This window comes from Papio anubis, chromosome 17 (genome assembly GCF_008728515.1).
Source record: "Papio anubis isolate 15944 chromosome 17, Panubis1.0, whole genome shotgun sequence".
Classification (NCBI taxonomy): domain Eukaryota; kingdom Metazoa; phylum Chordata; class Mammalia; order Primates; family Cercopithecidae; genus Papio; species Papio anubis.
In genome coordinates, this window is record NC_044992.1 from 31,624,261 (window position 1) to 31,639,727 (window position 15,467).

Consider the following 15,467-nt stretch of genomic DNA (forward strand, 5'->3'; position numbering starts at 1 on the left):
GTAGAAAAGAATTGCTGATCTCAAGCATTTTGTTACCAGAATAACCCCACAGGAGAGGCCTGGCTGAACTGGGATTTGTGTGGGCCAGACAACATAGGGGATTTATTTCCAAGGCTAGAGGACAGAGCTTGGACTCGGGTCCAGCTCGGCGTCCTCCCTCGGGTCCGGCTCGCTGAAGAGGTACAGCATCTGGAGGAGGACTTTCCGGCCAGGGTACAGCTCCTCAGGGCCCAGGCAGTTAACGATTAAACAAGAAGCAGCCTTTGGCTACAAACCTAATGGTTTGGGTTCCAGGGCACAGGATAAAAATACACAACTGGAAAGGCAAGCTCCCAATTAAGAGGAAGAGCTCAAGCAAGAGATGTTTCAATGCCGTGGAGCCAGTGACCACATGCGGGCCTGCTGTCTCCTCCGCCAGCCCCACTCGCCCGGCCCCATACTTAGTGCTGGCTCCAGAGTCTCGTAGGGGAAGCCGGCTGGCAGCACACAGGCTTCTCCATTCAAAGAAAATCTTACTTCCCTTCTGCCCAACAGTTTATCTTGCTTGGCATCTTCAGATAGTAGAATGCCAGAACTGGAAGGGGCTTAGGGATCATCTAGCCTAGTCCAGCTCCCTGGTTTGATGCTTTAGAAACCGAGGCACACACAGGGGAAGTGACTTGAACAGAGTCACCTTGTCAGTTCGTGGCAGGGAGGAGGTTCACGTTTTGATCTTCTAATGTCCACATTGTCTTCTCCTCCCTTTGTACTAATCTGGCACCATTAGCAGCCTGCCGGTTGCACCTCTTCCTTTTGCTCCCACAAACCTAAAAGCCCTTGGTCCTTCTCTTCTTTTACAGGAAAGGATACTGAGGCAGGGAGTGTAAACAGCGCCCACAGAGCTGACAAGTACCGATGCCAGAAAGGGAACCACAGAATCCCGCCCAGCAGGCCTGGGCCTTCACCATCTGACCGCATTCCCTCTCTAAGAACATGTTGTGGGAGGACTGAATTTGGCCTCCTTTGAGCTCTAAGCCTGCAACAGCCCTCCTAATGACTCTACAGTTCCTGGCTTCCTCTTGCCACTGACTTTCCCCTCCACCGCTGCCTGGGACAACCTTACAGCTACAGTGACTTTGAGTCTTGCCAAGACAAGCCCAATAGTTACTTTCAGACTCAAGTGCTTGCCAAGCCTGAAATAGTAATTGCCTGAAGGGTTCCAAAAAGCTGGGCTTTATCTGCAACAGAGACTTTAGTAAATCAAAACACAGGTCTTATCTCCCTATTCTCTCCCCTCTGTTGTGTGGTCTCCTAAATGAAAAATGTTACCTAATTGCCTAAAACAGCTGGCTTGATGTTTAATTACTTCAGCTTGCTAACCTGATATTCTGGGCCAATAAACTATACATGGGGAGTGGATAATGCTCTTTACAGATCGGACTTGTCTAGGTTTCCTTTGTGAGAAGTGTTGATTTCAGCCACCAGAGGGAATTCCAAATTTGAATGCTCTTAGCAGTTGCCGCACTTGTCTGATGTTGGAACTCCTCTTCACCCATCTGAGGAACAGGGTGCCTGGAAAATGCTTGAATCTTCTCCCCAGCATTCCAGCGGCAGGCCCCTCCACACACCACACTGCTCAGCATGCACTCTCTTTTCTTTTTTTTTTTTTTTTTTTGAGACGGAGTCTCGCTCTGTCACCTAGGCTGGAGTGCAGTGGTGCGATCTCGGCTCACTGCAACCTCCACCTCCAGGTTTAAGTGATTCTTGTGCCTCAGCCTCCCGGGTAGCTGGGATTACAAGCACCCCCCACCACGCCCGGTTAATTTTGTATTTTTAGTAGAGACAGGGTTTCACCATGTTGGCCCGGATGGTCTTGAACTCCTGACCTCAGGGGATCCACCTGCCTCAGCCTCCCAAAGTGCTGAGATTACAGGTGTGAGCCACAGCGGCCAGCCAATGCACTCCTGTTCTGAGACGTTGGAGGGCACGCAGAGCAGTCTCAGAGCGGACGCTAGCTGGCAGCGGTGCCATTGCTGTTGCCTCAGGCTTCCTAGAGCAAAGAAGCCCATGGAAGAGGCTGCACAGCATGGTTAATTGGCAAAGCCCAGGTATGGGCCAGTGAGCCCCAGTGATGCTGGGGTGCCTCTTCCTGTCCCAAGGACTCTGCAGCCTCAGCCTCACCCCTCAATGCTTCCCCATGTGGGTCCTGGAATCTGACCAGGCTGACTGACCCCTGTTTCATGCCCCATGCCTTTGCTGGTACTGATCCCTGAGATGTCCCCTGACATGCCCCTCACCCAGCACCTCTGCCCTCCCATCTGCCTCCACATGCTGCTGCTTCCCCTTCACGGCGCCCCTGCAGTAGCACACCTCTGCACAGCTTTCCTCTTTACTCCTAGCCAGGCTCAGAGGGACCCGCAACTGACACCCTAAAGTCACCTCCATTGTCCACCCACCTACTTCTCTCTCTCAGTGAACCTCTTTAGGACCAGGATTTTCCCTTTTCATTTGTGTTCTCCAGTGTCTAGGATAGTGACCATCTATAGCAGGTGCTGGCCAGGTGTGGTGGCTCACGCCTTTAATCCCAGCATTTTGGGAGGTGGAGGCGGGTGGATCACCTGAGGTCAGGAGTTTGAGACCAGCCCGGCCAACATGGTGAAACCCCATCTCTACTAAAAATTACAAAATTAGCCGGGCATGGTGGCATGTGCCTGTCATGCCAGCTACTCAGGTGGCTGTGGCAGGAGAATCACCTGAGCCCAGGAGGTGGAGGTTGCAGTGAGCCGGGATCACACCACTGCACTCCAGCATGGGTGATAGAGTGAGACTCCATCTCAAAATAATAATAATAATAGTAATAGTAATATAGCAGGTACTTAGTAAATGTGTGCTGAATGTGGGTTTTGTTTTTATTTTATTTTATTTTTTTTTTTTTTTTTTGAGACGGAGTCTCGCTCTGTCACCCAGGCTGGAGTGCAGTGGCCAGATCTCAGGTCACTGCAAGCTCTGCACCCCGGGTTTACACCATTCTCCTGCCTCAGCCTCCCGAGTAGCTGGGACTACAGGCACCCGCCACCACGCCCGGCTAGTTTTTGGTATTTTTTAGTAGAGACGGGGTTTCACCATGTTAGCCAGGATGGTCTCGATCTCCTGACCTTGTGATCCGCCCATCTCGGCCTCCCAAAGTGCTGGGATTACAGGCTTGAGCTGCCACACCCGGCCTGATGTGGGTATTTTTTAAGGAAAGCCTAAGATGTCATTCTTAGAGCAGCAGAAGAGATAATTTTCATGCCCCATGCCTTTGTTGGTACTGGTCCCTGAGATTTCCCCTGACATGCCCCTCACCCAGCACCTCTGCCCTCCCATCTGCCTCCACATACCACTGTTTCCCCTCCATGGCTCCCTGCAGTAGCACACCTCTGCACAGCTTTCCTCTTTGCTCCTAGGCAGGCTCAGAGGGGCCCGCAACTGGTATCTGATAAAATAAAGGAAAGGCTCCAGGGAGGGAGAGAGGGAAGGGGAAGGGTGAAATAAAAGGAAAAGAAGAGGTATGTTCTTCGGAAAAGAAATCCACGCCCTCGGAATGATGTGGCCCCTTCTCTTTTTAGTCAAACATCTGCTTGACTGTGTGTGCTGTGCTAGATTCCTCGGGGTCATGTACAATCATTCCTGCCATGTAGGTTTATTAAATTAGCAGTTTCAATTTAAATCATGTTTAGCTGTTTCCCACTAAGGAATTCCTCGTGTATTTGATCGATTTGTGTGAGACGCTAACTCCAGCCATTGCCAGCCCTTCTGTAAAATGGCTACTATATGATCCAGAATTCCCTCTCACCTCAGACACTGATGGTACCATTAGAGTTTGGGAGGCTTAAACAGTTCTGAGATAGGTGTAGCATATACAAAAATTCCGTTCACTGCTTTGTTTTAAAAGTGTAGGGTCCTAAAGAGGAGTGTCTTCTCTCCAAATTTAGTATACTTACATATTATATCCATTATATTATATTTAGCTCTTATGCCGTAGGTATTTGATCAATTTGAGCATTTCATTGCCAGGCTTTTAAGAGACCCCTGCTCCGTGTCTTCTTGCTATCTTCACTGGCTTGAGACAAAGTGGAAAGGCTAGGGAGAGAGAGGGGACTCCTCCAGAGCCCACCTGCAACACACAATATACAGTATGATAGGATAAAACAATGTAAAGGCACGCTTCCTAAGTAACAGGTCATATGCTTTCATTATTTCATCTACTGGTAGTGTATTGCCTTTATTGGGAAAAAGGCTTTTCCCAAACACCTGCTTTGTAGGGCTGGGCTGAGTCAGGCCGGGTGAACCAGACAATTCCTGGTGTTTGGGGCATGGACCAGGAACCTACAGCTCATGGCAACATGCAGGGCTTCATTGACGGTGGGGTGAAGTCACTCTAGGAGAGGGCTCGGCATAGAGACCTGGGTCAGTGAGGTAGTAGCACCATTAGGGGCAACTGGCAGTGAGGCCTCAATAGCACCTTGAGAATCCCGTGAGACCCCTTTGGGTGGGATGAGAGAGTAGTAGTTGGCAGGGTAAGTAGGGCACAGTTGTTCCTAAGAACTGAAGCCCATCAAGGCAGGGGTCCAATACCCAGATTGGGGAACTTGTCCTCAGGGATAGGACAGAAGCCTAGTAATTAGAGCAGAGACACAGAGCCAGCCAAGGGCCCTGCCGCGGGAGGCCTGATGTGGAATCTCCTCCCCGTTAGCCACCTAAGGGCAGACTAGAACAGAGGTCCCTGGTGAGGTCTGTGGGTGGGGATCCAGGAAGAGCCTGAACGAAGGCCACGCGCAAGGCTGTTCTGGCAGGCCTGGTGTGTAGGACCAACAGTGAAGGCACAGCAAGAACAGGGTTTGTGCTGCAGGTGTCCAGGCTGTGCAGGAAGCAGGGCCAGAGGCTGCCTCTGCTGCTAGAGCTACGTGCCCGCTCCTCGGCTCCTCCCCGCCACCATCACACCAGGAGTCAGGGCCCTGGGAGGTGACTAGAACACACCAAAAAAGGATGGCTAGGACTGTTTCTCTGCAAGGTGGAATCAGCTCTTCATTTAAGATGTAAACTGTGGCCAGAAGTTACTGAGGGTTCTACAGGTGACGTCCATCTAGGCAGGAATAGAAGTTCCAGAATTAACTGACTTTTCTCAGTTGGAAACTTTCTTGTCAGCTCCAGAATCTACGGTGTCCTGTCTGCACTCCTTGGTGGTGATGGCGCAGCAGCCCTCTCCTCTCCTGTCTTCCCTGCCTACTGTTACAACCAAATGTAGTCTTTCTTGAAGACGGCACCATCTCCCTCTCCCAGTGACATCAGCAGCCCCTCCTCCCCTCCCCCAATTGACAAATGTGGGCATTTTGAAGTGTCTCATGGCATTAACAAGGGACGCACCACTTAATCACGGGTGGAACTGCCAACAGATGAAGGGTTATTTCCCGTGTTCCTCCCCACCCCACAGTGAGGCAGCAACCTTGTGTTGGGGTTTCTGAAGAGCATTCCTGCTCTCAGGACATGTGCTATTTCCAACCAGAGTTGTCCCCCTGCAACTTTCTGCTAGGGTTAGCAGTTTCGTCTCCCATTATTAGAGTCCAGCTGGAGTGTCTTTGAAGTTGGTCCCATCATGTTAAATGTTAACCGTAATTTCTCTTGGCCCTTGCTGGAGAGTGCTTTCCTTCCCGTTGGTATGATAATAGCCGCAGCTATATTGGCCATGTGCTAGCTGACCACCTCAGCACATGCTTTCACTCCCGGAGTAACATAGAAGGAGCTTTGTACTGTGCATCGTGAAACTTGGGTTTTGACCTGGTTCTGCCAGGATGCCATGTGATCTTGAGCAAGTTCATTCTCTTCTCTGATCCTCATTTTTCTGCTCTGTACAAATCTGGGTAAGGGCTAGAGGATTTCTTTTTTTTTTGTTTTTTGTTTTTTTTTTTTTTTTTTTTTGAGATGGAGTCTCGCTTTGTCGCCCAGGCTGGAGTGCAGCGGCCGGATCTCAGCTCACTGCAAGCTCCGCCTCCCGGGTTCACGCCATTCTCCTGCCTCAGCCTCCCAAGTAGCTGGGACTACAGGCACTCGCCACCTCGCCCGGCTAGTTTTTTTGTATTTTTTTAGTAGAGACGGGGTTTCACCATGTTAGCCAGGATGGTCTCGATCTCCTGACCTCGTGATCCGCCTGTTTCGGCCTCCCAAAGTGCTGGGATTGCAGGCTTGAGCCACCGGGCCCGGCCAGGCTAGAGGATTTCTGAAGCCCTTCCACTTCTAAGTCTGTGATTCCAAGATTGGGAGAATGCACAGTTATTCATAACTCCTTTTTCTCCCTCTGCCCTGGGCCTAGGCCCCTCGCTACAGTGCTTCTCCACATGCTGATCCCAGTAGGCAGCCAGGGTCGGGGAATACTAGCAATATGTAGACAGCTCAGGGTCATTCTGACCCTTTGAATTTGAAATCCTCAGAGAACTTTCTATTCTAATAAAAGGGCATAATCTTGGTGATATGACACCCCCTACATTAAACTCCATTATATTAAGGAAACCTTAGAACTCAGATGGACAGTCTAGCTTGATAATTTACAATTCTGTTGGGATTAGTATGAGGAATAATTATATCTATTTATTTATTCCACTGTCAGAATGTTGACTCTAGATTTTCATATTGTCTCTGTCACTGAAAATTATAATTAAATAATATGTCAAATGTATTGATCGTATTTTTATAAAATTTGCTTGATATGCTATAGAGGCTTTTTTCTTTTCTTTTCTTTTTTTATAATATATCACGAGATTAAATTCAAAAGTTTGCCAGGACATCTAGGTCTGTTTAAGAGATTTTTTTTTCCTGAATAAACCACAATTTTTTGATGACTTGTCATTTTGACATCAACAAGTAATTTCTTTTCTCCTTAGTGCAGAACTGTGTCTCTTTTAGCTTTTGGTCAGACTCAGTAGCTATAATGACATTAGACTAAGAAGTAGTATGTATCTTTGAGGTTAGATTTTAAATTTCCTTTGTGCATAAACTCACAATTTGTCATAAAATAGTCTTTTTTCTTTTTCCTTCTTTCTTTTTTTTTTTTTTTTTTTTTTTTTTTTTTTGAGATAGAGTCTTGCTCTGTTGCCCAGGCTGGAGTGTAGTGGCACAATCTCAGCTCACTGCAAACTCTGCCTCCTGGGTTCAAGCATTCTCCTACCTCAGCCTCTCAAGTAGCTGGGATTACAGGCTTCTGCCACCACACCCAGGTAATTTTTCTATTTTTAGTAGAGACCGGGTTTTGCCATGTTTGCCAGGCTGGTCTCAAAGTCCTCCCCTCAGGTGATCCGCCCACCTCGGCCTCCCGAAGTACTGGGATTACAGGTGTGAGCCATGGCGCCCGGCCAGAATAGTCTTTTTCTATGCATTTATTATGAGAACTTTTCAAGTGGAATTTGAACTCAAGTCTCTTTTACTCCACAGCCCAGTTTTTCCTTCTGCATCAGATGGTCCATTCCTAGACAGTGGCACTATGAACCAAAAGATCGGGGTTCCTCACTCATCCCTTGGACTCTTAGCTAAGGAATATGGCAAAAGAATATATTCAACTGTAGGCTGGGTGTGGTGGCTCACACCTGTAATCCCAGCACTTTGGGAGGCCGAGGTGGGTGGATCACAAGGTCAGGAGATCAAGACCATCCTGGCTAACATGGTGAAACCCCATCTCTACAAAAAATATGAAAAAATTAGCCAGGCATGGTGGCGGGCGCCTGTAGTCCCAGCTACTTGGGAGGCTGAGGGAAGAGAATGGCATGAACCCGGGAGGTGGAGCTTGCAGTGAGCCTAGATCGCACCACTGCACTCCAGCCTGGGCAACAGAGCAAGACTCTGTCTCAAAAAAAAAAAAATGAATATATTCAACTACAAATTTTCTCAGCCTATTTCTCTTCTGCTTGAGTCACAAAACATTTACCTACTTTACCCAGAGGGTATAATTAAACCTTTTCTAATATTTGCTTTGGATGTATGTTTCATATATATTCTTAAGTAACATAGAGGGTTTCTTCAGTCTGCCTGAAACACATGTAATCAGCTCTTCAGTCATAATAATAATATAACACATACGTAATGTTTTACAAAGGGTTTTCAAATACATTATCTCAGATGAGCATTAAAGCATGCTGTGATACAGGCAAAGATTATTACTATTAGTTCATTTAATGGATTCTTTTTAAAAAGACCCAGAGAATTTAAGATTTTCCATATCATCCAGCTAAGAAATAATAAAGCTGAGACTAGAACTCATGTCTTCTGAATCCTTAATTTAGTGTCTTTTGGCCTCCTTTTTTTTTTTCCTAATGAGCTTTACAAACATAACTAAAAATGTATCTCCAGCTTCCCTTAGCTCTTCATTTGTTTAAGGCAGGCTCTTCATTTTGCTGTAACATCCCATCCTCTGAATAGATGTGCCATGAAATAAAATGGTAGCACCTTTTTAACCCAAGTAAGGACAGAGCGTTAGCAAAAGAAGAAAGATCCTGATTTAATTTGACCAAGAGACTCACATTCCTCCTACCCCACCTCCCATCTCCCTTCACCATTCATACTGTGGCTTCTTGGGGAAGCTCATGACCTGTTTCAAAGAGCTTGATTGTAGTCCTGGGCCATGAGGAAATGCAGGAGCAAAAGCAGCAATGGGGAGTGGCTGATGACCTCAAGAAGAGGCCGTTTTGTGTCGGGTGGTAAGAGACTGTGGTCAGGAAACACTTTCCTCCCTGGGCCATCTGGATGCCCCTGCAGGCCGCCAGGCTACTTGTGCCCTTATCCCTTCACCCTCAGGGAACCTTGCTTTGTTGACTGACAGTTGGATTGGCATTTGGTCTTTATCATCAGGGATTCTTCACAATAGTGCAAGCCCTAAGAAGGCCAGCAGCAAATGGTTCTAGTCTCTGAGAACGAAACTGACCTGGTGCTCTCCGATCTGGCCATGCTTCTACTGGGAAATGGGGGGATCGTGGGGAGAATGCTGGAGGGCTGGATTTTAATCCTTGCAGTCTGTATGAACTTGGGCAAGTTATTGATCTCCGAGCTTCAGCTTAGTTCCTTTTTAAGTAAATTGTGGATACTAACACTTATCCCCACTTTTTTTTTTTTTTTTTTTTTGAGACAGAGTTTCCTTCTTGTTGCCTAGGCTGGAGTGCAGTGGCACAATCTCAGCTCACTGCAACCTCCACCTCCCAAGTTCAAGTGATTCTCCTGCCTCAGCCTCCCTGTGTAGTTGGGGTTACAGGCATGCACCACCACGCCCAGCTACTTTTTGTATTTTTAGTAGAGATGGGGTTTCTCAAACTCCCAACCTCAAGTGATCCACCTGCCTTGGCCTCCCAAAGTGCTGAGATTACAGGTGTGAGCCACTGCACCCGGCCCCACTTGTTTCCTCGGATTAGCATTGGGAGGCATGAGTGAGCTCATGTGTGAAGGTTCTTTGCTCAAATGCAAGGGACCTGCTCTGAAGGAAGGGGCTAGGCTCTGGGAGACTGTTTTAGGGGACCTGTCAAACTGAGCAGTTTTTAAAGATCAGAAAGAATTGTTTTCTCTCCTCACCCTTGGTGAGGACCAGCATTGCCTGCCAGGCTTACACCCATCCCTCCAAGCCTTCGGCCCTCCTCTGAGGAGTGAGATTGTAACTCAGCCACTATTCGGCTGTGACATTTCTTCACATCTGAGGCACAGCCAAGAACATGGCCTCACTCTCCCTCCCACCCTTCTTTCCTTTTTCCTTCCTTTCTCCTGCCTTCACTTCATTTCAAACAAGTGAGTTGTGTTAGTTGGTTTTTTAATGAGGTTTTTCCAGCCTCTTGTTTTTTTGTCCTTGACCATAAAGAACTCCCAGTTACCCAAAGCTGAAAATAAAATTTGGCAGAAGTAAGCCAAAAGTATAGTCTCATTGGTGTTGATATTTTTAAGCCTTTCTTGAGAGAGAGAGAGAGAGAGAAAGAGAGAGAGAGAGGTGGGGTGGGGGGCGGTCCTCTGGGAGAAAGGGGCAAATTGTCATGGAATAAATATCTGTTTGAGTACCCTGGGGTGAGGACTTTACATCTTTTTCTGAAAACAAGGCGCCTTCCTTTTTTTTAAAGGAGTGTTGTGGCTATTTTGATGGCTTTTGAAAGTGCCACAATTAATTTGATTGAGCTGCTAAGCAGCTGGTTTTAAAAAAAAAAAAGGGAAAGAAAGAAAAAGGAGAATGGTCACATGGATTTAGCATCACATGGGAAATTCACTGTAACCCAGCGGTCTTTTAGGCAGCTGATGACCATGGGCCAGATTGTTCATTTCACAAAGGGGAGCCTTTTAAAAATGAGAAGACTTTTGTCTAGAGCCCAGACTTCCCCAGGGGGAAGGACTCATTTATGACCCATTCTGATTATTCTTCTCCTCTTAAATCTCACTGGTTAAATATGAATTTATGTGGCACACTCAGCTACAACATGGAAATAAGTAGTGCAGTGAGCGATTAGCATAAGGGAGTTCCAGCCCTGGGTTCTAGTCTCAGCTTTGACCCTCCCTGGTAAGCTGTGTAATCACGGGAGTGGCCCTGAACTGACTTAGGATTTGGTTTTTTATTCTGTGAACTGAAGCTAATTCTTCCTACCTGGGAGGATTGATTTGGAAGAGAAAAGTTGTTGATAATGTAAAAATGCTTTGAGAAATATCTTAGCGGTTCTCAAAATTATAAACTTGGGGGTTTGGAGGGGGTTGGTGAATTTGGAGAGAAATTGGTGACCAAGGTCTCCAGTTCCTTCCTCCATATGGTATCTCTGTCAAAAGCTCAGCCTCTGTTTCCTTAATAGGCCACTTCCCTCCAAGGATTCAGGGACCATTCATCACCCGTGGTGCCTAGTCCCCAGGAGGTCAGTGGCCTGCTGCGGTGCTCAGCTGCTGGTAAGCGATCCAGCAGAAGCAGGCAGCCCTCACTTATCCATAGCCCCTTGGCCCTTGTGTGGGTTCCTTGGCCCCGTGTTTCTCCTTTTTCCCAGACGCTTCTTCCCTTCTTGTTTGCACATTCTTCCTGGAGGAAAATGATAGCTCATTGTCAAAGGCTGGGCGGGAGACGAGGTAAGTGTTTGTGAGATGTTTGGGGGTTTCCAGCTGGAATCCTCACACTTCTTCGGCTGGAGCCGCCTTCCTCTGTGTTCTCAGTGTGCTCTTGTAAGCCTCTGCTAGATCACTTAGCACATGGGACATACTGGGACTCTTCCCATCAGGCTGCGAACTTCTCCAGAGGCAGGGACCCCACCCTTCTGATTCTCTGTATCCCCAGTGCCAGACATACGCTAAGCACTCAAGAAATGTTTCAATCAGTGAGTGAATTAGAGGCGGGAGAGACACCACCTCCTTTATCATACACATTGATGAAACTGAAGCCCAGAGCTAATATGTGAGGTGATCACACAGAGGATGCTAGAACTAGGATTAGACTAAGGCAGAGATTCACCCGTTTGACCCCTGCAAGGCTGATCACTGTCAGGGCAGGGCAGGGAGAGGCTGCCCCAAGTATGTGTGGCAGTATTAATATATGTACATGTAATATATGTGTGTGTTTAATCCCAGTTCTAGTATATCCTGACTGTGGTATATCTATATATATCCTGACCCTGGGTTGGCTGTGTGTTAAAAAATCAAACTGAAATCGCCTCCAAAAGGAAGGCAGCACTGAATGACAGTAAAGTAAGAGGTGGGCCTGGAGTCAGCAGCCTGGCTTGCAGCCCTGCCAGCCACTGGCTGTTTGACCTTGGCTGAGTCATTTCCTGTCCCTCATCTCATTTACCTTGTTTATAAAATGGTATCCAGCCAGGCGCGGTAGCTCACTCCTATAATCTCAGAAGGGAGGAGGATCCTTTGAGCTCAGGAGTTCAAGACCAGCCTGGGCAACCTAGTGAGACCTCATCTCTATGAAAAAAATAAAAATTAAGATTAAAATAAAAAAAAAAAGAGGATGTAGACTATGTGATCTCTGAAATTTCTCTGTGTTCAAAAGTCTAACCTTCTAAGACTTCCAAGAATTTTAGAAGAAAAGCTTGAGCTGCTAGAGGAGAAGGAGGAAACATTTTTAAAATTAAGTTAGACAGTTCTTGCAAAGGAGATTTTTTTGTTAGAGACACTGAAAGTTCTTCTCTTAAAACCATTTCCCCTAGAGACCATCCCGCCACGCACACTTAGCCTGTGCTTTAAAGCGCCCTCCCCACACTGCCAAATGAGTTGCTGATGGGAATTTTTTGAATGTTTGACTCTGTGTCTCTGTGGACCACAACAGGACCACAGGCTAGCATTTAACTAACATTATGGAGTGACAGAATCGCATTTGTGTGGCTGATAGAGACCATTGCAAGTAACTAACAACCGTACAAATGGCGCCCTGACCTTTTCATATCTGTGGGGGCTGATTCTCAACCTCCGCCCTGTCCCGCACATACTTGGGGTGGCCTCTCCCCACCCTGCCCTGAGCAGTTATTAGGGCTCACAGGGCTTGCAGGGTGACCCTCTGCCCCAGGGATATGGGCACTGCCCGGAGGGTGGTGAGCCTTTCCTGGGAAGACCTGCACTGGCTCTCCCTGAGGGCTTTCCACACCAATTCATTCTTGGTCAGTGGCAGGCACATTTCACACTGAATTCCACCCCATGGGGCTGTGTCTAATTGGACAAATTTGAACAGCAGGCAGCACAGCCACTGCCGCAGGGAGCATTGATATATGGCCCAAGCAAGGGACTAAAATCTTAAAGTGACAGGGCCCTGTTTTCAAAGAATAACTGGCTGGTTTCCAGGAGTCACAGGCCTGATGATGGCCGGCAGGAGAGAGATGGGCCAACTCCACAAAGCAGGGGCTTTTTTAGGGAGGTGTTTTTGAAATGAGTGTCTCCATCTTTCCTGGTCTTGGTGGCAAGATAAACAGGATAGGGTGGTCCCTGGGGACTGTCATCTGGGACCCAGTCATGCCGAATGTTTCTCTCACTAGAGACTCACAGTATCTGTATCCACATTAAATCTGGCTAAAATATGCCGCAGGGAAGCCTCAGCAGAAAATAGAGTGAAAAATCATGTTGTCATACATTACTAAGCGCCCACCATTCATTTGTTTGGCATCCATCAGATCTCTATAAATGCTCACTGTGTGTGCTATTACATACACTCTGCCCGGACACAGTGGAGCTTGTGAAGTTTGTGGTCTAGGAGGGGAAAAGACATTAATCAAATAATCTCACAAATTAACATAATTACCAATTGTGTGAAGTATAATGAAGGAAAAATTCCATGTGGTATGAGAGCATCTGAAAAGGGTATGCAGAGATAGTTTCCCTAAGGAGGTCCCATTGAAGCTTGGCTCTAATGGGTGAGATAAATCAGCAAAGGGGGTAAGAAGGGAAGAGGAAAAAGAAATGCTTAAGGAGCTGAAAGAGGGCCTGGGTGACTGGTGCTCAGCACCTAAGCCGGAGAATAGCCTGGGGTGACTGTGGGGTCTTGCTGCTCATGTGAACTTTAGTTTTATCCTAAATGAGAAGCATGTTTTCAGCAGAGGGTGAGTTTTGAAAAGATCACTCTGGCCTCACTGTGGAAGACAGGAGACTGTTAGAGAAGTCGAGTAGAAGATGATGGAATGGATTAGGCTGGCCCAGTAGCAAATAGAAGTGGACAGTAATGAGTGTTATTTAGGAGGCAGATTCCACAGGGCTTTGTTATGGAGTGGACATGGGTAGGTGGAGAGGAACAGATGTTAAGGATGCTCCCCAGTTTTCTGGCTTATTTCACTCATTTGATGTCATTCACTAAGAGCTCCTAGTCACATGGAGGAGGAGGCTTGGCTACATTGCATTTCCAGTGGAGATGTGAAGATGTGAAACCCACATTCGGATCTATGGGTCTTCAGCACAGAAGAGGTGTTTGGTCTAGGTGTTTCCTTAGGAAAGAATGGGGAGAGAAGAATGGGAGGTGATAAAAAGATGGATTGGACACCATCTCTCCCTTTAGGCAACTCAAAATCTATTTGTATTTGTTGTTAGAGGAAAAAAAGAAAAAAGAAATGACAAATAGTAGAAGGAAAAATATTTTTAAAGGAAATATAAAAGGGCAATAAAATTTTCAATTAAAAAACAAAACAGGTGGGCGCAGAAGCTCATGCCTGTAATCCCAGCACTTTGGGAGGCCGAGGTGGGCAGATCACGAGGTCAAGAAATCGAGACTATCTGGCCAACCTGGTGAAACCCTGTCTTTACTAAAAATACAAAAACTAGCCGGGCATGGTGGCGTGTGCCTGTAGTCTCAGCTACTAGAAAGGCTGAGGCAGGAGAATCACTTGAACTCAGGAGGCGGAGGTTGCAGTGAGCTGAGATCGCGCCATTGCACTCCAGCCTGGCAACAGAGTGAAACTCCATCTCAAAAATAAAATAAAATAAAAATAAAAATAAACAAAATTTTAAAAAATTAATTTTAGAGGCAATTGGACTACAGAGTCAAGGAGACATTTACAAGTTAATATAATAAATGTAAATGTTTATGATGTCATAGAAGTGTAGTGAGACTATATTGAGGGTTAGATAACAGGCAAGTATGTGGAAACAAGGGAGCAAATAGAAAATGAAGCAGATTTTTTTTTTTTTTTTTTTAGATGGAGTCTCACTCTGTCACCTAGGCTGGAGTATAGTATTGCAGTCTCAGCTCACTGCAACCTCTGCCTCCTGGGTTCAAGACATTCTCCTGCCTCAGCCTCCCGAGTAGCTGGGATTACAGGCAGGCGCCACCACACCCCACTAAGTTTTGTATTTTTGGTGGAGATGGAGTTTCACCATGTTGGCCAAGCAGGTCTCGAACACCTGGCCTCAAGTGGTCCGGCTGCCTCAGCCTCCCAGAGTGGTAGAATTATGGGCATGAGCCACTGTACCCCACCCAAGGTCTGACTGAATAACACAAAGGTGACGTCCATTTCAAGGAACTTAGTGGTAGGTGTGACTTTAAGGTCTGGAATGGTTGATGAGACACTGGCGGTGGGAGTGTAAATTGGTGCACACTTTTTGGAAGGCAGTTTGGTAGTAACCATTATACATTAATAGTTTATTCTCTCTCACCCAGCAATTTATCTTCTCGGAATTTATTCTACAAAAATATGGGTAAAAGTGTTAAGATATAGACAAAAGCACTGTTGTAATGGCAAAGGAAAAAAACAAAATAATTTAATTGTTGGTCTGTAGAGAGAGTAACAATACATTTTGGTATGCATATGTCATGGAATAACCTATAGCTTTTTTAAAAAACCTTAAGAACATTTTTAAGTTTTGAAAAAGCAGGTGAAAAACAATGTGTATGATATGATCCTATAGAGGAAAAAAAACTATTAGAAGCATAAAGCTCCACTAACAGTGCTTGTCTCTGGGGAAGTAAACAACAAAAACAAACAGGGAATTCTCGCTCTGTTTTGTGGTTTTATACAGTTCAAATAGTTTACAATTACCATTGT

At 46.4% G+C, this 15,467-nt stretch overlaps 1 protein-coding gene across 9 annotated transcripts in view; it reads left to right on the forward strand.

The window, feature by feature from the left end:
- The window catches only part of BCAS3 (BCAS3 microtubule associated cell migration factor), a 704,563-nt gene that overhangs the window by 622,467 nt on the left and 66,629 nt on the right, over window positions 1–15,467 (forward strand). Inside the window, exon 24 of one of the 9 annotated variants that reach the window (XM_003912859.4) lies at window positions 840–1,415. The exons of the other annotated variants lie outside the window; for them this stretch is intronic. Coding sequence (XP_003912908.2) covers window positions 840–1,006 — 167 coding nt within the window. The 3' untranslated portion in view covers window positions 1,007–1,415. Of the gene's footprint in view, window positions 1–839; window positions 1,416–15,467 lie in introns of those variants that run through there. 9 annotated transcript variants of the gene reach the window in all.